At 43.5% G+C, this 24,419-nt stretch overlaps 2 protein-coding genes across 9 annotated transcripts; one reads left to right on the top strand and one right to left on the bottom strand.

The window, feature by feature from the left end:
* The first annotated feature begins 1,652 nt into the window (after positions 1 to 1,652).
* LOC134521065 (nicotinamide riboside kinase 2-like) lies at positions 1,653 to 11,907 on the top strand. Of its 2 annotated transcripts, XM_063347143.1 has the most exons (8): positions 1,654 to 1,950; positions 2,148 to 2,238; positions 2,698 to 2,743; positions 2,886 to 3,072; positions 3,315 to 3,386; positions 4,060 to 4,166; positions 4,386 to 4,477; positions 4,587 to 4,767. In XM_063347143.1, the coding sequence occupies exons 1-8, from the start codon at positions 1,925 to 1,927 to the stop codon at positions 4,590 to 4,592; spliced, it is 627 nt and encodes a 208-aa protein (XP_063203213.1). In that variant the 5' UTR covers positions 1,654 to 1,924; the 3' UTR covers positions 4,593 to 4,767. The 2 variants fall into 2 exon arrangements, with proteins under 2 accessions (XP_063203214.1, XP_063203213.1); XM_063347144.1 differs by lacking the exons at positions 4,386 to 4,477; positions 4,587 to 4,767 and adding an exon at positions 11,882 to 11,907 and having other exon boundaries at positions 1,653 to 1,950.
* Positions 4,759 to 23,117, bottom strand: SQOR (sulfide quinone oxidoreductase). Of its 7 annotated transcripts, none has more exons than XM_063347135.1 (10): positions 20,286 to 23,117; positions 12,410 to 12,660; positions 11,888 to 12,058; positions 11,249 to 11,302; positions 9,448 to 9,642; positions 8,308 to 8,517; positions 7,639 to 7,822; positions 6,706 to 6,773; positions 5,886 to 6,064; positions 4,759 to 5,520 (listed from the first exon to the last, which is right to left on the bottom strand). In XM_063347135.1, the coding sequence occupies exons 2-10, from the start codon at positions 12,641 to 12,643 to the stop codon at positions 5,463 to 5,465; spliced, it is 1,353 nt and encodes a 450-aa protein (XP_063203205.1). In that variant the 5' UTR covers positions 12,644 to 12,660; positions 20,286 to 23,117; the 3' UTR covers positions 4,759 to 5,462. The 7 variants fall into 7 exon arrangements, with proteins under 7 accessions (XP_063203205.1, XP_063203206.1, XP_063203208.1 ...); XM_063347136.1 differs by lacking the exon at positions 20,286 to 23,117 and adding an exon at positions 17,183 to 17,427; XM_063347138.1 differs by lacking the exon at positions 20,286 to 23,117 and adding an exon at positions 16,548 to 16,665.
* Positions 23,118 to 24,419: the final 1,302 nt, after the last annotated feature.

Below are 24,419 nucleotides of genomic sequence, written 5' to 3'. Positions count from 1 at the left end.
TTTAGTTTGAGATGTAGTCCTCAAACTACATAATAACATTATTACGTATATGTAGTATGATTATGTATTGACCTTGTGCCATCCTGAAGCTCCATAGAAAGCTGAGAATAGGGTTTTACCTGAGACCTCCATTAATCTAAATCTGTTGGTATTGTTAATCTAAGAAATCTGGGTGCAGTCTCTAAGGAGATTTGGAACTTCTCCTTTTAAAAGCTAAGCAGGCACACACATTAAAACAAACAAAAAACCACCAAGGCAGCTCCTCTGTTTCAAAGTGAAAATAAGCTTAGTCACAAAATGAAAAAAATGCATTTTTAACTAACTCTTCATCCCCCCTCAAAAAGAGGAAAAGCCAATAGACCAAATTATGTGTTCTGTTTGGAAGTTAAAAATAACTGCCAGAGAAATCAACTGAGATTTGCCTGGAGTCTTACCAGAGTAAAATTAGTAAAACTCACAAAAAGATGAGAAGCAAGCTAAATGGTTGGCAATACACTAACCACTGGCATTGTAAACATGTTGAGCTGAGTTACTAGCTTGTAAATTATGGAATTTAATGTTACTAAGAATAAACCCAGATTAGATTTAAAAAAAAAAAAAAAAAAAAGCCGTGACCGTAAGTTTTCCTTCTTCATAGAAGGGAAAAAGCCTTAACAAGAGGAGGTGACATCCCTTTGGTGCAGCGGAGTTTCGAGTCCCTGTGGTTTTCTGTGGTTTGTGAGTCCAAGCAGTGGCAAACTGGGACAAACACAAATGCCAAGGAAACGTGTGTCCCTCCAGTTACAGGAGTAGGGAACTACCCTTCTCTTGAGACCGGGGATTGCAGGAGACAAACCCTCCATACCCAGTCTCCCAATCAAATTTCTACCTGTCCGTCAAAACTCCCTAATTTCCTGGCCTAAGGGCGGATGTTGACCTTGAGCGCAGAAGATGCTTGCAGAGCTGCAGGCGCATTTCGCTCCGGAGAACTGCAGGGGTCACCCTGCCACAGCGCAACCGCCATGGCGGGCGGCACTCGCGGCGGGCCCTTCCCGCGCCGGCCACCGCTGCCTCACTGACACGCAGCGGGGGAGGCCGTACCCGGACGGCCCGTCGGTGGCCTCAGCCTTACCGCTAACACCGCTAGGAGCGCAGCCCGGCCGGGACCACCCGCCCCAGGCGGGTCCCGCCGCCGGAGCCGCCACAACAGCCCCGGGGCGGGGGCGGGAAGGGCAGCGCGGCCTGAGGAGGGAGCGGCGGAACTGACACCTGCTCCGACCTTCCTCAGGGCGATCGCTGCCACCGCGGGGGAGCTGGGCGGCACCGAGCCGGTCCCCGCCGAGCCGTCGCTGCTGGCGGTGCCGGGACCCCGCCGCGCCCGGTCCCGCAAGGCCTGAGGGAGCGCGCGGCCCCACTGCACCGCACCCGCCGCCAGCCCCCACTTTCCCCAAGGCGCGCCATGCTTCTGCCATGGGCGCAGCCGCCCGCCCCCCTAGGGCGACAGCCAATGAGCACCGCCGAGCAGCCGCGCTGTCACCCTATCGGACGTGAGTGAACGCGTTCTACCCAATAGTCGGCGCCGCGCGCTCTCCATTGGCTGCGGTGGCGGCGGCAGCTGGCCAATGGGCGCGCAGGAGCGTGAGGGGAAGGCGCATGCAGCGGGTACCAACCTCCCTTTGCGGAGCGCTCTGGTGCGGCGCGGACCAGCTCTGCTGCTGCTCCCTCCTGCGGCCACCATGGCGTTGCCCGGCAGTTGACGTTGGGTTTCTCCCCTTTCTACCTTCTCCTCTTTCTCCAGCCCCTCTCTTCCCCCCTTCCCCGGCTCCCGGCTCAGGCACGTAGGCGGCCGGTACCGGAGACGCCGGGTCCCCAACCCTCCCCATCCCCCCCCCCGCCCCTCAGGAACAGGCTGTAGGAGTCGGGCCGGGCGGCTGCTGGAGGCGCCATGAACATCATCATCGGCATCGGCGGGTGAGAAAGGCGGGGCGGCCCGGGGACGGGGGGAGCGGGCAGCCCAGCCCGGGGCGCGATGGGGGCGCTGGGCCTGGGCGCGCTTCCCTTCCCCCACCCGGCCCTCCTCGTGCCGCAGCGGCGCGAGCGCGGGGGAGCGGGCAGCGCGCGCACGTGTCCCGCCGCGGTCGCCGACGGGCGGTGTCTCCTCGCCGCAGGGTGACCAACGGCGGCAAGACCACCCTGACCCGCCGGCTGATGCAGGCCCTGCCCAACTGCAGCGTGGTGCACCAGGATGACTTCTTCAAGGTGAGGCGGGCGCCGGCCGCCCTCTGCGGGGCGGGGGAAGGCGAGGGGTGACCCCCGCCTGCTTCCGCCCGCTCGCCCTGGCGCTCTGCCCGCCGCCGGCGCCGCCCGGGCCGTTCCCGCTCCTCTCCTTCCCCGAACCCGCCGGGGCAGGTCCGCGGCAGCGCTTGGCCGGCGCTGCTGGTGGCTCAGCCGACGCTGTAATACGGCCCGGTGACTTTCCGTTTTCTTGGAGCGCTGCTGTGCGGTGTGCTTGTGTTGGTGGGAAGATAGAGGAGCGGGCTGCTTTATCTTAGCCTCGTTAGTACTGCTTTTTATCTGCATGCAAAGAAACCTGGTGGAGGGTTAAGATTCCCCTTCCTAGCTTCAGGGTTCGGATCTTGAATCTTGCTTTGAGGTGGGTATCGAGCCTTCCAGTTGCTGTCCTGACCAAGCAGTTTTTTTTTCTTATCACTGTTTCAGCCTCAAGATGAAATAGAAGTTGAAGATGGGTTTAAACAGTATGATGGTAAGGCTTTGTGACAGTGTTATCACAGTGTAACTCAAAAACTTTGAGTATTTTGACTTTTTATATGCATTATTTTTGTACTGACTCTCTTACTAGGTGATACTTAATTACCGCTTAATGATAGTTGTCTGTTTTGTCTTAGTGATTAGTGCATTAGATATGGAAGCTATGATGAGTACCATAAATGCCTGGATAAAAAACCCCGTCAAGTTCGAACGTTCTCATGGGATCAACAACACACTGGATGCCCAAATCTTACAAGATAAGGAGGGAGGAGATGAAACAGTCCACATTCTTATTGTTGAAGGCTTTCTACTTTACACCTACAGGTAATCAAATGTGACTTCATATATTTTGGCTTTTATATGATTTTATGTGACAGGCAAAGCTCCGAGGGAATAAAAAGACCTGTCCTAAACAAAGAGTTAGCAGCTGGTACTGACTGCTGCTGAGTTTAGGTGTCACAAATCTGAAGATAGCTCTAAGTACAGGAAATAGATGTAGTTTTACTTTTCCATTTCTTGCTATTAATCAAACTGACCAGCTGTAACCAAACATGTATCTCTTTCAGGCCATTGATTGACGTATTCCACCATCGGTACTTTCTTTCCATTCCATATGAAGAGTGTAAAAGGAGAAGAAGGTAAGCTTATCTTCTTAAGTTCCCTTGCTAGCCCAATAACATCTTAGTCCATTCAAGGCTTTGTTTCTCTTAAAAGCGTTTAGATAAGAAAGCCTAAACACTAGTGTAGCTGCTGTGTTAAAAGACTGTAGCTTCCTTCACCAAACAAACCCAAAAGCTTTCTCCAAACTATTGCATATGTGAGACTAACGCTCAGTTTCAGTGCAGATCTTTCACGAGGCTTTCTCTCTGCTTTTCCAATAACGTGGTTCCCAGGTCTTGAACTATCCTGGGGTTTTATATTTAGCTGTATTATTGTACATATACACTGTTATTAACACACATGAAACATGTTAAACTTGAAAAAGTTATGTTTCAGAGGAATAAGCAGCCAGCTCTTTTACCCAAAGTTCTGCGAAAGCTTTAAGAGAAGGCTATTCATCAATGTTACGATCAGTCAGTCTTAGGAATCCTTTTTGTATCTTGAGTACTTTAGACCAACACATCAAATTCCAACTTTTTTGGGAGTATCTTTATGCTTGCAGCTTATGCTAAAGACTGACTTTTGATAAGCTCAGAAACTATATTGGAGGCAACAGGCTCCGGCTAGTGTGTAGAGAAACTGAATGAACTATCTGTCACTTCCCTGAACTGTGATTAGGCTACTCTTGAATAACAATATCTTAATTTATAGTTCAAGGAATTACACTGTACCGGACCCACCTGGATTGTTTGATGGCCATGTTTGGCCTATGTATGTAAAGCACAGGAAGATAATGGAAGATCTCGGAGTTGATGTGGGTGAGTCTTTAATGACAAAAGCACTTTTGAAAGATTGCTTTATGAGAGTGCTTTTCAAACCTGGGATCTACATACTGGTTAGATGCATGAGAGGAGTTGAAGCAGGTGCATGGAGTGGATTTCTCCAATACTGGTCAAGTGCATGCCCTTTAAATTAGGATCTGGCAGGCTTACAGAAACATTCAGTTAGAGCTCTCTTATTTTACTTTCTACTTTAAGTGCACTTGAATGGGACAAAATCAAAGGAGGAGCTGTTTAATGATGTGTATGGACAGATCCAGAATAAGATCGAAGAATTACTTAACATGCAGGTACATGTTCATGCTTATAATTGCAACTTAAAAGAAACCCTTCTAAAGGCTGTGCTGAAAAACATGAAGCTATAACTTGAAATGTGTTCATGTATATGTTTCTCTTTAGAAATAAGCTGCTGTTGATGATTCTTGTGGGTGAAGATGATTCTTGTTTGCTCTGCGCTGTCTACCTGACTGCCACTAAAGTTCCAGCTTCTGTGAAGACTCAACTCTTAAATTTGACTTTGCTCAATCTTCCCTTGAAACTGAGTTATATATGGTCATGATTAAAAAGCACTTGCCCCCTTGTCTGTCCTCTTAATTTGTGTTTCAGTCTAGTGTGTGGCCTCAGATGATCTCAGTCTTCTCCTGGTTGCCAATCTATTGGCAATTCTTTTCACTGTTATGTTGTTAACCTATGAGAGTAAAATGTTGTAGTGGAACTGATGTGAAGCGACACAACTATCCTAGGGGTGTATGTGCGTATATTTCCTTCCCCTAACCTGCATAAGTTTCTATAATCCATGCTTCTTGATGAAGAAATTAGGGCAGGTTTTGCTATTCAAAAACGAGAGAACAATAGGAGATTTTCAGGCCATTTTAGTAGCATTGAATTATTCTCTTAAATCCAGTGCATGCATTGATCTCTGATGCAGACGATTCAGTTTAGAGTGAGGGGAAAAAACTTTACATATACAACAGCTCTAAAATTACTGATTGCCGTAGAAGTTTTCAGTAGTGTTCTGTAGCTTAAAGCAAGTTCACACTTGAATTCAAACTCACATGTATGTACGGAAGTAGTTTAAGGCCTTGGTTTACATAGAAAAGCAGCGAAGACTCAATCCTTAGTAGAGGGAAAGGGTGAATTTAGGACAAAAGCTTGATTTAAAAAAAAAAAAAAGTCTACCACGTGGTTGTCCAAGAGGGAGGATAGGTATTGATCCAGTGTGAGAGACCAGTCCTTTTTCTTCAAAAGGATTTGACCAACACTGAGAACCAGCAGTTACTTCAAGCCCAGGTGCATTAGCTTCCGGACAGGAGCTGGTCCTCCCCAGTATCCCCTATAAATGGAGAACATTTCATCAAGTTTTATGTATGTACCATCAAAGTAGGGTTTGAGAGGACTGTTTTTGTCTTCCTCCCATAAGATACCATACTTGTTAAGAGGTGAGTGTTGGGGGTTGTTTTGGAAAATCAGCTTTGGGCAAGGGCTGCCCTTATGTCTAGTTCAAGCCTATTCTGCTTGAACAAAGCCGTTACTAGCAAAGTGCCCATAGTCCTCAGAAAGCTGAGGTCTTAGTTGAGACTAAGGATGCACTTGATTTACTTCTATTCTACTGAGGAACTGAGCCAGAACAGGCATCTGTACCTGGCTTTTTTCTGAATGATCACAGCACTTGTGCCTGCTCAGAATTGAAATACTTACTTCAGTAGCATATTCCAGTAGAGAAAAGGCATCATATCGGCTTTCATATGGTACATGGTTACTCTCTCCTTGCTCTGGTCAATGGGAAAGGTCTCCAAAGGCTGAGCGTCGTAGTCAAATTCTGCTAGAATCACCTTGTTGTAGCCTGTTACTAGCGGGCAGGAAGTGTATCCATCATACTGCAATGAAGAATATCCCCTTTCCATTAATCTGAGTGAAGTCTAAATGCTGAGGTATTGCAAGCAATATGGTTAACATTCGCATTTCAAAATAAGTTACTAGGAGGTTTCTGCGTTTATAGCATTAATACCAGCGAGTTTCGAAGGCTGCTAAGCCAATTATGGTTTAATAACCATAAAACTAAGCCATTTTATTTCAAATGTAGATTTGCTTAACAACATTGCTTAAATTAGAACTAACCTAGAACAATAGGGCTTTGTGTCATTAATTGCTGGTTATTATTGTAACCAGCAGAATAGGTGACCATTAGATCAGGATGAGAGCTGGTGTAGGGATTATTCCAGTGAATGGTTTTACTCTAAATAAGTCACCCGCATTAGTGAAGAACCCAGACTGATCAGCCTTTCAACTCAGGAGTCGAAGAATTAAATAGATAATAATTTTAACAGCAGTATCAAGAATATGAATTGTGCAACTGTTACTATTACGACAGAGTGTTTAGCCATGTAGCACCCCAGCTGCTGATGCAAAGCCCTTCCTGCCTTCCGGTTCACACGGGGCAGCTGCTTGCGAGACTTCCTGCGCGAGAATCGAGAAAACATTCAAGATAACTTCTCCCTAAGACAAGAGCTGTAGGTACCTTTTTAGTTGGCAACTGGTTCTTCATTACCAGGGAAATAGTTTTATCAAGCACTCCAGATTGGGCAGCTACATAAGGAAGAAAAAGGCACATTAAGGCTTTGTTACAGGAAGCACTTATTGCCATTACTAGAGCAGATAGTAGTAGCCAGGCATTTTGTTGGACAATTCAGCTGTAATTGAACTCATATGTCAAATCGGTTTGGGAAGTTCACAGTCCCAGATAAGAAAGAAAAATATTTTGGAATAATGCTTGGGCCTCACTGTTTCCAACCTGCTAAAGCTTAATGAAACTCAAGCTGTATGTTTTTAGTCTATGCCCATTCTCCTATGCTAAATTATGCTTGCTCAGTCTTCCCAAACACTAAGACTCTGGCGCGCTGAAGTTTTGTTTCATTTTGAGTGCTGTAAGGGAATTATTCTAGACCCATTTGCTGCAATAGTTGACTACACCATTCTTCAAGTTACACCAATAACATACTGTATAGCCTTTCTTTTTTTTCCACCCTCTTATTCACATTTTTTTCAGTTGTGAGACCATAGGCCTAAAGTGTTTTTATATTGGACCTTGTGTCTGCAAGTATGGAACACGCGATTCTTCAATAGTGACTTATCAGTTAGCTGACACATATGCATGAGCTTCTAAGATAGAGCAGAAAGTTTTGTCACTGAATGATGACGGAATGCAAGAGTAGTACGCTCATTTTATGCTGTTCCGTGAACACAGGAAACAGCATTAGTTCAGCTGTGAGGCAGCTGGAACAAGAGAAGCGTGGGTTAATGGCATCGGCATGGTCTGTAGCTAATTATGTGGCCCTGGAGACTTCGGTCTTTTTGGAAGCTGGAAATAATCGAAGCCAAGACCTCAGGAGTAACAAACTAAACAGAAAGCTTACTGTCCCACGCTTTTCATAACACACACATGCAACTTTACCTACAGCTGCAGCAGTTTTTGATGTTGGAAGGTTGGTGCAGTCTCCAATACCAAACACATTAGGATACTTCTTATGTTGTAGAGTTTCCTTATCTACATCCACCCAGCCAATTTGATCCGAGACGGGACTGTTGATGAGCACGTCAGGTGGCCCCATTGGCGGTGTGACATGAAGCATTTCATACTAGACAGAAAGAAAAGGCACTCAATGGCTAGTTTATCAGGTAAATCATACCTGTGTTGACATAAAACAGTAAGAGCAGGGTGGAGAAGGGTTTTCTTGGTTTGTTTTTATCTTTTTTTAAACGCGAGTATATAGAATGAAAACTTGCTTTCAAATTTGAAGTGCATCCTGTCATTAATATGAACCTTCTCAGGCAATTCCATTCAGACTGGCATAACAGCTATTTGCCTTCCTCCGCATACATCTGAGACGTTCCCAAGTTATACTAACAAGGCATACAGGACTCAAGGCATGGTTTGTGAAATATTTTTTTCTTCACCATAGTTTCAAACTTTTTCGTCTTCTGCTAAAGTTCTAGATGGTACTCTCAGGAGGTAACGGCAGTATACAACAAAGCAGACATCACGTTATTATAGTGCAGCAGATATGTTACAGTATGGAAGGGAAAGAAACGGGACCAAACTAGAGGTCTGAAAGCTCCTGACCTGATGAACTTCAGTCACTCCGGGTTTGTCCAAGTTTTCAAACACAGCCTCCTGCTTGTCTGCTCGAACTTCTACAAGGTTGCACTTATAGTTAACAGCAATATTCCTCTCCTTGATTATTTCAAGTAATGCATCAGCGTACTTCTTGACGCCAAAAATGACACCAAGTGAAGTGTTGAACATTATGTTTGCTTTGGAACGTTTTCCTGTCTGCACAGAGAGATGAAATTAGCCTTTTCTGTTAAAAAAACTGTGACAAGCTAGCAGAGACGGAAGAACAGTGCTGCACTACTGAGGAGCTGATAAAACTATTAATGCAGTTCAATTATTAATGAAGTATTAACATTAGAATTCTTGAGATACAGCTACTTCACACCGTGTTAGAAGCTCGACAAGATAATCTTTGCCCTTTCTGAGTGAGGTACTGAAGATACCCTCTCGCCAAACTGCTAGTGAGAAGAGGCGGCTGCAGTTGGCTGAGGAACTGCCATATGCAGGTCAAGCACTTGTAGCAGCTTAGTGTTATATAGCTTTCTGACACCTTCAGTTCTATGCATTATTCAGATACTCGCCCAGCAGATAGCTCATGAAACTTAACCACATATGAAGCCTGAGACACTTCCACTTGAAGTTGTCTTTCATTTCCACTGAGCTTGCTTTAACAGCCTGGCCAAGACTCCTCCTGATGGCCAGACGGCGTGCCGCGAGGAGCAAGCATAGCCACCTTTCAGACTAGCAGGAAAACAAATGGCAACAGCTATTAAGTACTTAAAGTAACAAGAATTACTTAATTCCAGACACCGTTATTTTATTGCACCACTTGAAGTTATAAATTAGGCTGAGAACAGTTGTACCTGTAGCTCACCAGAAACAGGGGAAGCAGTTATTTCCTTATGGATTCTGAATTCTACAAGTTTCTCCAGCATTAAATATATGCTAAATATTTATGTACCATTCAGTTAGCTTCATTTATTACACATTAATAATAGAAAAAGCAAGTCAGTCACTCTTATTTAATAATCCTGAGTCACATTCCTCTCGTGTGGTTTTTATTTGTTTTAAAGATAATATGAACCCCTTAGAACAAGCCTTCCTTCCAAGTGTGGAAGCCAGCACTGGCAGAAAGAGTAAAATACTTACTTTCCTCCAGTAGGCCTCTGATAAATACATGATCTTCTGAGGAGCCCCTGCACACTTCACTGGAGTATTTGGAAAAGTGAAGATAGCATTTCCTTCCTTGAAATCTTGTAAAGCCTTCCATGTTTTCTCTACCGTATGAACTGAATAATTGGAACCGATTTTAGGGTGATCAAAACCCTCAGGCAAGCCTTTGATCTAAGGAAATGAAATTCAGGTTTAGAGTCGAGGTGGCAAAAATTTTGTCATCATTGTCAAGTATTAAGTGCAGACTTAAGAAACAGCTATTTATGAAGCCTCTGACAAAAAGAAAGCCCATGCATACTTGCTAGTTGGCATTTTTGAAAATAAGCCTAGCAATCAGATATTTCCATTAGAATTTAGTAGGTGATTTAGCAGATGTAGCATTTACTGAAATGACTCTGATCTGTGTCATCTATAGCATAGGTGTGCAATGCAGACCCAGACCAAATTTTTTGTGGGCTACTGCATGAAATTCAGAGTAAGAATATATAAAGTTACTGCCACATCACTGCAAGTAAAAACCAGGAAAAAAAGAAGGCGGCGTTATGAAGATTTATAAGGTGAATGAAGCTTTTCAGTAGTCAGTTGCAGATACCTTATTTCCTAGGGTTACTTTAACTTGACTGTCTCTAATAATTATTTCCCTACTCCTCCTCCTAAGCCTGAGCATCTGCTTGCGAGAAGGGGAGTTGTCCCAACTTCAAAATATTGGATTGCAGAAATTGTGTGAGAAAAAGGAGTCACGTTACATGCACTGCAATGTGTTTGGGATGTTACAGTCTACACCAGGAAGTATGCTGTTGTTGAAGTCAAATAAGAGAAACCATCCCTCTTTTTAAACTGGCCGCCTTCATTTTACAGCCATATAAACCTGTTACTATGAATTTTATTCACTACAGAATAATAGTGATTAACTGTATTACATAGCTTCTACTACTTAATTTAGTTTTATCAGGTTGTACTGAAGAGATATATACGAAGGCTGAGAGGGTCGCTGAACACAATGCAACTCCTCATTCCACTGACCTAATCACCAGAATTTATCGGGTGTGACTACAGTTAACTAAGATTAGCTCTTGCTTTACATATGCCTTGGGCGCTCTTCAAGGAGATACTCAAATATATTATCAGGTACTACATCATATTCAGGCCAGGTTAAAACCACGAGAGTCAATCACTCGAACCTCTTGCCTTTGTCTTTTCCTCCTCCTACATATCGCTACGGTCGTTCTTGTGCCATACAACGGCATTAACGTTTTCCTCTGAGTCCCACCATATAAAGCGTACAGGAAACCTAACAGAGGGGAAGGACCCCAGGGCCTACTTAAACACAACCGCGGTAACTCAGCTGGTCCCTCTGAAGGGCATCCTTTAAGAAAGGTGAGCGTGGGTCAAATTAATTCGGCAAGGCAGATTTTACTGACTGCTGTGTGCTCCTCACTTCCGTTTACATCAGAGATGCTTCGGACTACAGTCAGACTCATTATTACAGACTGCCTTTAAGTTCTACATTTAACTTGCTGCCCCATCCGCTGATATTGCCATAGAGATGCAACAAAGGTGTCTTAAAAGACCTTCCCAAAGGTAATTTGCGTTATTACATAGAGATCTGTGGAAGGAATAAAGTCATTAGGCTGTCTCCTGGCTCTTTAATTCATATTACCATTCAATATCTTGCAGTATAAAAAAGCGTACTGAAAAGACATTTACTTTAGTGAATCATAAGGGCACCTGATGCCATTAAAACTAGTAAAAAAATAATTAACTGTAAAACAAATACCTTTTCGTAATGCAGACTTATCCCAAGGGCAATTATCAGATACTTGTAAGATATCTGTTGTGTAAAGGGGGGGGAAAAAAAAAGTATTTTAGATAAAACCCAAAACATTACCTCAAAGCAAAAGTAAGTTATTTGACAGCAACAGAGTCATAAGGGAAGGAGATATAGGGAGCATTAGCAATGTAAATAAAAAATATTTTAATTTTAAAGCCATATAAATCTGTTACTATGAATTTTATTCAATACAGAGTAATAGCTCTAAGAATAATTTATAGTTAAAATGCTAACTGCATTACAAGTTGTACAGACAGCCTTTGCTACACACAAACCCAAGTGTTTGGAGCAAAATAGTCTATCTTTTGTGCTCAGCTCACTATAAACGGGAAAAGACTTATGAAAATGATATTTTAAGTTGATGTTATTCTAACCTAGTTATCTACAACAATTTTTATTAGAAACAGATTTTAGGATCAAGTACTTCTCATACGACTAAGTGGAATTTCCTGGCCTCCTAGATGCTGGAGGAAGGTCTTGCTCAATAGGCAGTTGCAAGGGGATCTGCAGAAGGTGGATAGACAACTCATGACACAGAATAAGAGACTAACTTTTTTTTTTTTTTTTTTTTTTAAACAGTGTTACCTTGATATCATTCTCCAGCCAGACGCAGTTCTTATCTGGATCCAACGCAGTTACTCGAGATTTGATCCACTCAACACCTTTAGGCATTACGCTCCCTGTGGGACGGGCAGAAGTCGCCAGCCGCTTTGCACCACCGCCAACCAGGGTCCACAGTGGCTGATAGTAATGAGTCTGAAAGAAATGTTCAAATGGATATTTGAGAACTGCTTAAAGGGACTTTAAGATGAAAGCAAATCACTCCAAATAGGAAGCAATGTGCTCTTAACATTGTTATTATTCTTAACAAAGAAGCTGTATAGAAAACCAAGAGTTTTGCATGACAAAGCTGGAGGGATGCGTGCATCTCTATCATGGAGTAACCAATTTCACTCAAAGCCTTATAAAAGATGGTTAGTTGGCTTCCTCTCCACAGTTAAGAATGTGTAGGGTTGCAGAGGGATGAGAATCGGACCAACTTGGTCACATATGTAAAAAAAAGAAAAGCTTGTTCTTTTCAGTGCTTTACAGCCAGGGAAGACTTACCTCACTTGGCTCAACAACAGCCACATTTCCTGCCCCCACTTTCCTCTTCATCCGAGCACTCATGGTGATTCCACCAGCACCTCCACCCAACACAAGTACTTCATAATAATCCTTGGTAGCACACCTGGCTGCTGTATGTAAGCCGAAGGAGCCCATCTGCTGCATTCCTGGTTTCAGCAGCCATACACCGGGACGGAGACAGGAGCAGGAGGACAGTACTCCAATTGCTGACATCTTTCATAAGGGGGAAGCTACAAGATAAGGAAAGGCACCAGTAACAATTACAGAAGGTAGATTTTATATTTATTTATATGCCTAGATGAGTCTTCAAGGCAAGAATTATAATACTAAACCTTTATTGCAGCTAAGCCGCTAATTTGCAAATGGATTGTAATCAATTTGGGGAAGAAAGAAAAAAATTTCCTCTGCCAGGAAATTGAAATTTCATACCAGCAAATGAATTCTAACAAAGCATAAGAACGTTTTCTGGTTATCATGGCGGGAAAGTGTATCTGGTCCTACAGCACAGGCGATGCATATGCTGCAACTCCAGCTGTAACATTACAACCCTGACGAGATGAGTGCTGCAAAAAGGAAGAAGAATTTCCTGGGTGTTGTGGACCACTGAAATATTGAACAAGGCAGTTGGGTGAACATACCAAGTGTCATTCCACTTACTATAACGTGTCAGTGAAACACAGCGTTACATTTGTATTTTAATGTTATGATGTACCAGCATATGCACACATCAGACACATCCCTTCTCGCTGCCTCTCAGGGGTGCAAGCCATCAGGGTAAGCTTTGAGCAAGGGTATGGGTATTAGTCTGTCTTTGCAGGAGGAGGAGTGAGCCGTAAGCTTGATAGGAAAACAAAGTTCAATGAAACAAGAGTTTACATCTTCATAGATCTGGGATCTTTGAGTATACCCCAAATACTTAGTTCTCTAGCCATGGTCACCTCTTAGATTCTACATCAGCAAAATAGTTGGAAACGAAGGTCAGAAATCTGTACTTACCCTTGCTAGAGCTGCACCCTGTCACCTGACAAGTGAGAGCCAGAACCCTAAAGCATGATATATCTTGACAATTGTAGCACTGGATATGCAATTGCGTTATCTACAACACAGTCAAGGTTAACCCACATTTCCCTCCCTCTGCTACAGTGAACGAGAACTTTTCCTGTTCTAAATCCACTGGCTGCACACACCAAATATGAGATTTTTGGCTTTTCAGTAATAAAACAGGTATAAACTTGTTTTAATTCAGTTCCTTATTGCCACATTGCCAATAAAGAATGAGTAACCATTGTAACTTGAAAAGCAACTTTTGACAAGACCTTCCCATGTTTTGTACCCGCTCCCCTTTGTTTAATTCCTTGAGTGATCCACCAAGAATTCCAGCTTTTTCACTTAAAAAGGGTAGAACTCATTTATGGTACTTACAGACAGAAGTCTGAAAACTAAACTAGAAACCTGAAATATTTTAAAGAAAATCTTCTAAGGTCAGCTTCAAAATTCTCCACTATGCTAGATGTGGCTGAGCAATTCATTCTGCACCTTCATGTGCTATCTTAACATACATCATCTCCGTGTACCCCAAATTCTTTATGAAGTCCCACTATTAACCCCTACAGTACCATTAATTTGGGACAGAGAGGGAAAATCTCAGAGGTGTCCCCTGTAAAAACAATTTTATCACAGGAAGTTTCCAAGATGCAGGCATATTCTTCCCACTCCCCCTCCCCATTCAAAATAAAAAAACAACTGTAGAATAAGTTAGTTTCACTTTAGAAGGCTGTTTATCTAGTGCAGGCAGTTATTTAAAGATGTGGACAAACTGCTCAAGCGAGGGGAGGAAGCTGTTCTAACCCTAGAAATAGAAGTTACCTGCTGGAGATGTGTCCTGCTTTCTCCAAGCCAGAAAGAGATGAATTGTGAAGAGGGAGTTTTGCAACTTCCGTCTGCGAGACGGTTTTCAGAGGGCCAGCCTGCTTCCGGAAGCTCACGAACGCAGGATTTTGCTTTGGGTTTTATTAAACACACAGAGCAGGCACAGTGGCCCGCTGATGACACACCCACGTCCAGACCAAGAGAACAAGACTTCATTTTTGTAATGCTAATTAAGGAATGATTACCCTCTCTGACCAAAGGGATTTTGAAGTAAGCGTGCTTATAAGCACACACAAGATGCATCTTAACTAACAGCAGTCTAACTGTTGAGAAGGCAGCGTTATGTTGCTCCTAAATCGTTTCAGACTATACAGAAACAAACAATCTGAAGTGTCATTTGTCGACAGCTGTTTTAAAAAGAACCACAAAATCCTTCATATTAAGCTCCCACATTAGACAGCAGCTGTACGATCGAGTCAGTCAACAACACATCGAGCCTCTACTTTGGACACTGGAGATAAAGGAATAGGGGAATTACAGAACCAAAATGAAGGTAAAGGGGAAAATTTATAGTTAGCTTACTGAGCTGAGCTGAAGTCTTGGGATTTTACAAGACCATTTGAACACACTGCACACTTAACCCATCGTCCTTCAAACTATGCACAACAAAACATGAGAGCTGATACTTGCCTTATAGAGCACGAAATCCCATTGCTAATGAAGGTCCGTGTACAAGGCTCAGAGCACTGCCTAGAAAAGTGAAGCCTACAACACACTTCACCTTACTGAGGGCTCCGCTTACCCCGAGACAGTTCAGCTGTTTAAAGCTAGGTCTGTCAGCAGGAGAGGGAAGTCTGTTTTACAAACGCTTTCAAGACACAGTGGTTTGTTACAGCGTCGTCAGCCTGTGTAACGCTACTGCAGCACAACTCACCTCGCACCACATAGAGATCGGGGCGATGTGACTCACAGTAAGTTCTCAAAAAATGTCATTTCTATCAGGAGAGTCAGCATTTCAAAGCTTCCCCCCCCCGCTTTTTTTTTTATTAAAGACACGTATCTTGAAGATAGTGACTGTCGCACCTCCGTTCATAAGTCTCTTTTCCCTTTTACTGTAAGGCTATTTATTTGCATGCTTTTAGAATAAGTCAGTTTAATACTGAAGAAAATGCACTTCAAAAAAATCACAGTTAAGACTGAGCAGGACAGCTCAGTATTATTTAGTGTTTGAATGCTATTAAGCAGGTTAAGATAGTACAAACATAAAAATAGTGAATTTTCAGTTAAAAAAAAATTAAATCAAAAACACTGTTTTCCAGAGTTAGTGGCTTGTATTCCTTTAAGAGATTGAGAAACCAAACCATAACGAATGATCTTCATTACGCTGTTCTTAAAAAAACAAATGAATGACATTTCTACAAGCATCACAGAGGAAATTAATTGGTTAGCAACTTTTTTTTTTAAACTTTTCTTTAAAGAACCTTGCTGAAAAGGTTTATTAGGTAATGCAGTACAATTTAATATTTTTGTGTATTTTACCCACTTCCAATCTCTATGCAAGAACACAGCCAGTTCTGTGCAGAACCCAAACCAGAGCAGCTAAAATCCACCTAACTGCATTCATTACACTTTTTGCTATAAGCTACCACCCAGCCTATAAACAAGCTCAAAGAGTAGCAGTTATCTTTGGCTACAGTTCTCCATGTATTGATGGCCACGAGTAAATAAAATCAACCTCTATGCAATAAAAACACAGATGAGAAGTCAGAAATACAGTGCTGGCAAATCACAAGAGAAGTGCTTCATTACAAGCACCAAGATTCAATCTCACACACACTGATTAGCTCCGCTCACGACTCTGACGTGGAAGGCTCTTTGCCACGACTAATTCTGCAGTATTACTTGCACGGAGGAGGTATCACAGAACAGGTATCCTCAGACCCAAGGGACACAGCGAATCCCGAGCGTTACAAGCCATTTTCTTGTCAGGTCTCTAGATTCCTACACAGTAAATAAGCCTTGAGAGACACAACTAGTGACCAGAATAAACATTTAACTGAAGCACGACACTTCATGCAGAGACACTCAGAACTACAGGGTTTTTTCCTCACTGGAGTATCTAACCTGTGCTCAGCTCCCAAAACTGACTGCTTCACTGAGCCGGCCTGTGAACAATCCATTGCAGGGAGTTAGTGCAAGAGAAATTAGAAGAGTCGTACTAGCAAGAGTCAAGATTGTGGCAACCAACCTCTAAACAGTTGGCCGCGGATTAACAGTTCAAACATTCCCCCGTGCACAAACACTCGGCCGCTCCCGTGCGCCCGGATGGCGGGCAGCAGCTTTCCACCCCGAGCCAAAGCCTTCGTGCCGTACGGCCTCAGCCCCTCAACAGGGGAACGGCCGCCCAGGCGCGCAGCTCGGTGGCCCGAGCGGGACCCCCCGAGGAGCGCGGGGCGGCAGACCCGCTCCGGCGGGCGCTGCCCTTCGGTACCCACGGCTGCAGCCCGCGGTGCGGCACCGCCCGACAGCGATGGCTGTGGGAGCCGCAAAGGCCCCCGGTGCCCCCCGCCCATCCCCGGGACCAGCGGAGCCCCGCAGGGGGGCTGCTCCCCCGGCCGCGCTCGGCGAGGCGGCCGCTGCCGGCGCGGAGACCGAGGCCCCGGGGCCGTCTCCCTCTTCGGCCCGCCCGCCCCGGGGCCGCTGGCCGGGGCGACCGCGGGACCTCCGCTCCCTCACGGCAGGGCTAACCCCCCCCCGCGGCGACCCCGGGACCTCCGCTCCCTCACACGGCGCCCGGCCGCCTCGGCCCCGCTCGCCGGGGCTGGGCCCCGTCCTCCCCCCTCGCCCCGGGGCGGCCCCCGCCGTGGGGGTGCCCGCACTTGCCTGCCTGTTGAGCCGACAGCCGAGGAGGCGGGGGCGGGGGGAAGGACCGAGAGCCGCCCCGTGTGCGATAAGCGGCGGGCGCTGCCCGCGGCACCGGCGGGGCGGAGCGCGGCGCCGCCCGGCCGGCGGGCAAAGGCCGGGGCCCGGCCGGGAGGGCAGGAGGGCCCGGGCCGAGCACAGCGAGGGCAGCCTGTGCCGGTAACTTTCAGTCAGGTATCCGACCCCATCGAAAGGCCTGAAACCCGTTACGGGAGCCCTGAGCACCCGGGAAAGCTGAACAGATTTCAACATCGCAGCAGCTTTGGCTGCAGGGTTGTGTTAATCTTTCCCCCCCCCGCCCCCTACACGTCCTTCCACCTCCAAACCTATTGCTCTTCCAGCTTGCCATCCCAAAAAAATCAGACTTAAATCTGGGGCTCCACCACATTAAAAAAAATGCACGACATATTACAAAACAAAAATAAGTCAAACTAATGGAGTCCTAAAGTTTAATCAGGGTGTAACTCACCAGGATGCACGGAGAAAGAGGATCCTTTCAGCTGAAGCACAAGCAGAGAGCAGGGTACCAGGCTCTTGTTTCTATCCAGCTAACTGCAGCCCACCGCTCCACCAAGCCTTAGCGAGTTTTCCCTTAAAACTTCATAGGGCCTTTGATTTATGGCATGGTGACAGTGTGAGGTAATAACACCTGTTAATCCACTAAGTCATCTTTATCAAGCCAAAAAAAGTCATGCAAAGATTAGTGCCGAGAGTAACATACACAAAACTACTTATGACAACTCACATGCATCAAGCAACCAATAGATCCAAACCACGTGTCAGGCCATTTCCTTCCCCTCCTGGCCCAGGTAAAACTGCTCAGTTGATGCCCAGCCGATTGTGGAAAGCTATAAAAATTGGGGGAAAAGGCACTGAGGAGTAAAATGGGAAGATACCACAAGGCCGTTCCACTGTCTGCACGCAACCGAGAAGCATAAGGGAACGAGACGTTCTGCAGGGTGCCCATGTGAAAGGCACACGCATCGCAATCCTCCCCTGCGCTTCTGAACAAGAACAGTTTCTCTGTCGCAGCTCCACAGCTGTCACTCATTCAGCACAAGTGCACTGCCACCCCCCACGGCCAGACAGTGGCAAACCGACTAAAACTCTCTGCTTGCTTGTGCCACTTGTCTTGCGCTTTGTGTTACTTTGAGCTTCTATGTGTAGAAAGAAAGCTTCAGTTGCTTTTCTCAGCTTGTAGCTGAAGTCCATGAAGTCAAGCCTGACAATTCATCTCTGTTCTCAGAGACGTTCCCTGCCAGGTACAGAGGGGGTTGGAGATGAGGCCACAGCACTTACCACCAGAATTAGAACGACTCATTTTGCCTCCTTGTAAAAACCCACACTATCATTCCCAGCCAGTGGCTGCTCTCACAAAAATACACAAAATAAATCCAAGGTGCAGGTTTAGCCAAAAGATATCATTAATTGTGACAGAATACAAGTTACCCTTTCAGAGGAACTTCCCAGTATTTCAGTAGTTCCATACACGTATGCAAGGTTTCTGTAATGCTTTCCACAGCTATGTGGAACCAGCTACACCAGACTAAAACATGTAAACATAATAAAAGCAGGAAAGCCCAAAGTTAAAAGGCCTCTGAAACAAACAATTTTTTTTTGCTGTTGCTTGCATGCTTGGCATGTCTAATACTAGTTCCACAGGAGATCTGCACAACATTATTCTACACGAAAGCACATAAATAAACCCTCCCTCCCAATTTTAGCCTGATGCCTTCCCTTTTCTCACTTCTGAGTGTGTCTGGAAACAAAATCCTAATACACATGCTTCTGTGAGTTTTGAAACAAACTTTAACTTCAAACCTAAACCTGGATCCCTGCCAAACCCTGATCTAAACCCAGCAGCACATTCGGCTGGCAGCAGCCTGGAAGTCCCACCTAGATCCACGCAGCGTATATCACTCCAGGCTGACTGAAACCAAAGATCACACCGCTGCAGCAGCTGCGACCCAGTGACCACTGACACTGCCATATCTGAACTGTATCGGGTTACCTGTAAGCAGCAACCCTAATAACGTTTAGGTATCTAGCGGTCCTTTACTATAGACAGAAAAATAGCAAAACGATTAAATTTGAATAAAACAACTCCAAACCACTTACTAGATCAACAATTAATAATAAATAAATGACCTCTGATGACAGTGCATTCCCATCTAGAGGCATAGGCTCATTTTTCAAAGCTGCTGAACACCTACACTTTCTTGGATTTTACTGGACAGAAAATGTACTGGGAGAAGACACAATTGTTATCTTTAAAAATATGATGCGAAGATTAGACATCTTTGTTAATACATCAACAAGTAATTTCTGTAAAGAGAAAAAAACCCCACGGTTTACAGTTGCAACTTTTAAAACACCCAAATTCCCCATTTTTTTAAATTTCGGAGAGCTCCCTGACTTCCTTGTCCCAGCTGCCTGGTATAGTCAGAGTACAGCCTTTTCTCACAGTTTTTGTTCTAAGAGATTGATCCTCATCTCTGTCCATGAGAAAATAAAGTTTTGGTTTGTTTTTTTCTTTTTTTTTTAAACATATATTTTTAGGGCTGTCTTTAAATATTAAAATATTAAAATATCTTCTTCAGGCTCCCATGCATATTTCCCCATGGTCTTCTTACAGAGGTGGTCTGCAATTTTAATAAAGAAATTAAATGAATACCTTAACTTAGAAACAGAACACACACACCAAACACAAAGAAACTCTCACCGGTAGCACAGATCCCTCCTGCTGCTGCGGGCGGCGCTGCCTAACCCTCCCGCGGCAGCAGAGCCCAGGCAGGGGGAGAGGGCAGAAGCTGCTGTGCGAGGGCCAGGCACACTCTGCCTGGCTGCACACCTCCTCGGGGCCACTGGCACCCCAGGGGGCCTGTAGGAGCGATGGGCAGCTCTCCCTGCTCACCAAGCAACTGGGCTTTCCCGGGAAGCCCGCAGCACACGCCTCCTGGCTTGTTAGTTATACTGACCCCTCCACAGGGCATCTACACGTCTGTCTAGACTTAGACTGCAAGTTCTCCGGGATGGGGATTATTCTTCCGTGCAAAGCACCTACCTGATAGCGAGCACAATCTCAGGTGAATTCTGGTAACACTGGGTGATGTAGAAGAAAAGCAGTGATTTCCTCACATCATCTTTGATAGTTTTTCTTGGAGATATTCTTCTTCTGGCATACCTCTAAATCATAGCATCCGTAAGCCTAACGAAAAAGAAGCAGTAGTAAAAGTAAAAAAGAGCAGAAGCGAAACAGAGTAAGAAATACATTCTCATACAGTTTACTGACATGACTTCTACCCAGTTTTAAAGACTGGAAAACTAGCAACTTCAGTTGAGCGCTGAAGGGTCGGAACATTGCTTTTAGGCAGTGGGGTGGCAAGGAGTTCATATTACCTGTTCTATTTTTACTCTTGCAGGCTGTATCTACACAGGAGGATATTACTCTTTACATGAGTCCCAGGTGATAGAAGAAAAGTCTTGCTCATCCAGGTAATAAACTATATTGCTAGTTTACCTGCATAGTGTTTTGCTGACCGGTGCATGTACAGACGGTCTTGCTTTCACAGCGGTGCTCACATGTATTATCATTGCAACACATGAAATAAAATACATCAGCCTTATCTTTTGTCTTACATATCAGTGTGAATGACAGTGCGAAATTAATTACTTCTGTAAATTACTGCTTTAGATTTGAACGTGTACAAATTTTGAAGTTATTCTTTATCAAGCTGTAAATGATTTACTTCATTAAGTTGCAAGTCTGTCAAAGCTGAGGACTTTTGTTGCAACTTTTCCATTTGCCAAGCAGCGTGTGCTATTTCCTTTCTTAAACCCTGTGGCTTGACATCATGGAGATAAATGGCTATATAGGAATAAAACCAAGAAGGAAATACTGAGTTATTAGGTAAGGCCAACATCTGTGCTTTAAAGCTACATAACACTTCAGGAACAACACTGAGATTATGGACTCAAGTTAATCATAACCTCCCAGATCTGTGGTTGCCAACAGCTACTGCCTGGAGGAAAACAGTAAAAATTCTGCACGCCAACACTGTTGCGACACTGTCAGGTACCAGTAACAGCTGTTCTTCCCAGCAGTTCTAGTTCAATCACCTACATAGAGAATATTAGAGAAAGCTAAATTTGTCACATCATAAGAGTTCTTGGCTGCGCTAGTATCCCAACGGACTGGTTTGAAGACATACAAGGGAGGGGGGGGGGGATGTGACCGTCCAGTTTTGGTGCCTGTTTTTCTACAAATCACTTTGCCAAGGACAGAGAAAAGTCAAGTAAGTACAAGTTTGTTTCAAATTACTGGAAAACAGTGATATTTGTGCCAAAACCAACTGTTTATTTCAACGTAAGCTACACTTTGATTTAAAAATGAGTAAATAAATCAAATAATCTTTGCTACCTTCACGTACTAGGAAACTCAGTGCATACTGTCTGTTTTGCCTAGCATGAATAGCCAGATTAATATCTATGCTGCTATAATTTGTATTCTTACAGATTTACATCACTAAGTCCAAGTCTTGCAAAGTTTTCAGCAGTTATATTCACACAACTAACCCAACAAAGATCAAATAACCAATTAGATTTAATGAGGTTTTAAAAAAATTAACACTTCACCTTGCAGGAGTCAAAGCATCAAGCTGAGAATTAAAATAAAGAACAGCCAGCAGTGTTGCAAAGCAAGCAGTAGGTGGCAGAAAGCATCTGCTGAAGCATAATTCCGAATAAATGAGCCAGAGAACTCTCTCAGATGCTAGAATCTCAACAGAATGGCTACAGAAACAACCTTTACATGATTATTTATGCTGTTATCACTTAGGTCACAGCACATCGAATAAAACCAGATAAAACATTCTGTAGCCATTTTCCAAGAAGAAACAAATACCTGTCTTACGAACACGGCAAAGTTACCGCTATCGGTGAAAAAGCCAGATTTCACCAAATTAAAAATTGGCTCATATAAAGCTGTACAGCTATAGGTGGGGGAACCCAAATTAAATATCCAGATTAACAGCAGCAATGATAAAAGCATGGGAAACCAAGATTCCCTAGTTAGCAATGGTAATTCCTAAATTTGTAGAACATTACAAAATAAAAATTCAAAGAGCTACTGCACAGTTAAGTGTCTTACTTCTGCTGCTATGACTTGATAGTTTAAAAACAAGTAAGTACACTGAATATGAAACAAACAGTACAAAAAAAAAAAAGACTTTTTAGAAACAGATAAAAAACTGTCACAGCTAACTGCGCCTCCTCATGTGGACAGAATAAAACCTCAATAAGAAAGTGTATACCACTACCACTTTATCTACTTGATAAGTCATTTTTTATAAAATCAAGCAAGACTAAATGTATGCAGTAAGAGAATTACTCACTCTAGTTGTGCACATCAATACAAGCATACAAGTTTAGATGCCAGTATAGTTTAATTAATCCAATGCGGCTTTTACTTTTTACGCATTAAGACACAAGAGGAGCATTCAGAAGAACAATATCCTATGGAGATAACAAACTGTAGTTTTGACTGATATAATTTAAGAGCTCATTAATAATAATAAAAAGTTATGTAAACTGACCAAACTTCCCCCATATATGTTGATTTAATCTTTCCTCTTTATTACAGGTAGGTCATTTACTAAAATTAGTTCCTTATTCATACAAAAACCAGACTTTACTACAATTTTATGGGAAAAGTTATCAATTACATTTTTATGTATGTGTGTGTGATTCCTCAGGCAAGCACCGCAAGCTTTTATTCCTTTGATCAGAAATTATTCCAAAGAAACACCAAAATATGCAATTGCAAAAGCATCACTTTCTACGCTTGAAATTCTGTATTTTCAGTAAAAGTAGCCATGATTTCTGAAACAAAACAAAAATACCCCCACAGTTCTTTGGAAAAAAACCCATAGTTCTTCAGAAAGGGACCACAACTTGAAACACTAAACTGGATTCTAGATGAGGGAACGCAAACCAAGAAATACCACAGGAATTTAATCCTGATTTGGATACTGAGGCATCTAGTTTCACGTTATACTTTAATAAGAACTGCTTAAATTCCCAGAATCTAATTTTGAAGTTACATTACAAAATAAAATATTTAAACAGTATTTAGTTATGTACATTCTGCTCCAAAAAATGGACTGTGGAAATTCTTTACATTTCTCTTAGAAATACATACAAACCACAGCACAGGTCAACAATCCACCGGCAAGTAACAGACACAAATCAACTTAAAGGAAAAATACCTGTGGACATCTTTAATCGATTACTGCTTCAGTAACACCATTTCAGTGTCTCTTCACACTGCTTCAAGTAGTTTGTTCTCCTGGCCCCAAAACATCATCCCAGTTTACTTTGCATGTTGGATAACTACTCGTTAGAGTACCTCTTTCACAGAAAAAGATGACAAATACTCAGAACAGGGAATCAGAAGTTCAGAAAGTTATAATACAGAAGAGTCCGAACAGGTGTACACTATGTAAATCATCTAAAATGGAAGAAAAAGTAAAATTGACTGTGCCCCTCTGATGCCTTACCATACGTATTTTATGGAAAACGTCATCTTCATCTTACGTCAAAACACAGCACTTACATGACTGCTTAAAAAACAATACAGATATGAAATAACTAGTCTGTTAGACTGTAGGAACAAATACTTTAAAGCTCTTTTACCAGTCTAGACAACATGTACATTCATTTGAATGGGAGTCCACACCAAGCGCTGCAAGAAAGTAATTACATTCAAAGAAATGGATATCAACCTCCATTCGACATTTAACATCAGTATACACTGTTGATCATCAATTTGGGTGAGGACAGCGTAACAAAAAGTCTCATATGTAGCCCCAGAGTGCAAAAGAATTACTTGTTAAAGAAAAAACCTAGATGCAGTAGTTTCTCCTACAGGTAACTGAATTGCACATGAAGTGGAAATTGGTTATTTTTGATTGTGTTTTATTTTGTCACACAAAATGAAGAAACTACAACTTCTAATCACCCAGAAATCTGCTTAGACAACACAGTCTTCCTGTTGAACCACTTCAGAGGCAACAGTTCCCTGGTTTGACTCAAATGTTTGTGGAAGCACAAATTCATTAATCTTTGTATTGTGCACACATCAGTTCTGAGAATCTTTAGTGTTCCACTTCCCCACACCCCAACCAGTTCAGCTGGGAAA

Source organism: Chroicocephalus ridibundus, chromosome 9 (genome assembly GCF_963924245.1).
Source record: "Chroicocephalus ridibundus chromosome 9, bChrRid1.1, whole genome shotgun sequence".
In the NCBI taxonomy this organism is placed as follows: Eukaryota; Metazoa; Chordata; class Aves; order Charadriiformes; family Laridae; genus Chroicocephalus; species Chroicocephalus ridibundus.
Note: the sequence above shows the minus strand (reverse complement) of the source record. Positions and strands in the feature narration are given on the sequence as shown.

Excerpts from the sequence above, each read along its gene's own strand:
- SQOR (XM_063347135.1), bottom strand. The coding sequence starts at position 12,643 with ATGTCAGCAATTGGAGTACTGTCCTCCTGCTCCTGTCTCCGTCCCGGT. Across the intron at positions 12,059-12,409 it reads CTGTTGTTGAGCCAAGTGAG|ACTCATTACTATCAGCCACT; the intron begins GTAAGTCTTCCC and ends CATTTCTTTCAG. Across the intron at positions 8,518-9,447 it reads CAGAGGCCTACTGGAGGAAA|ACAGGAAAACGTTCCAAAGC; the intron begins GTAAGTATTTTA and ends CTCTCTGTGCAG.
- LOC134521065 (XM_063347143.1), top strand. The coding sequence starts at position 1,925 with ATGAACATCATCATCGGCATCGGCGG. Across the intron at positions 3,073-3,314 it reads TTTCTACTTTACACCTACAG|GCCATTGATTGACGTATTCC; the intron begins GTAATCAAATGT and ends TATCTCTTTCAG. Across the intron at positions 4,167-4,385 it reads AGATCTCGGAGTTGATGTGG|TGCACTTGAATGGGACAAAA; the intron begins GTGAGTCTTTAA and ends TTCTACTTTAAG.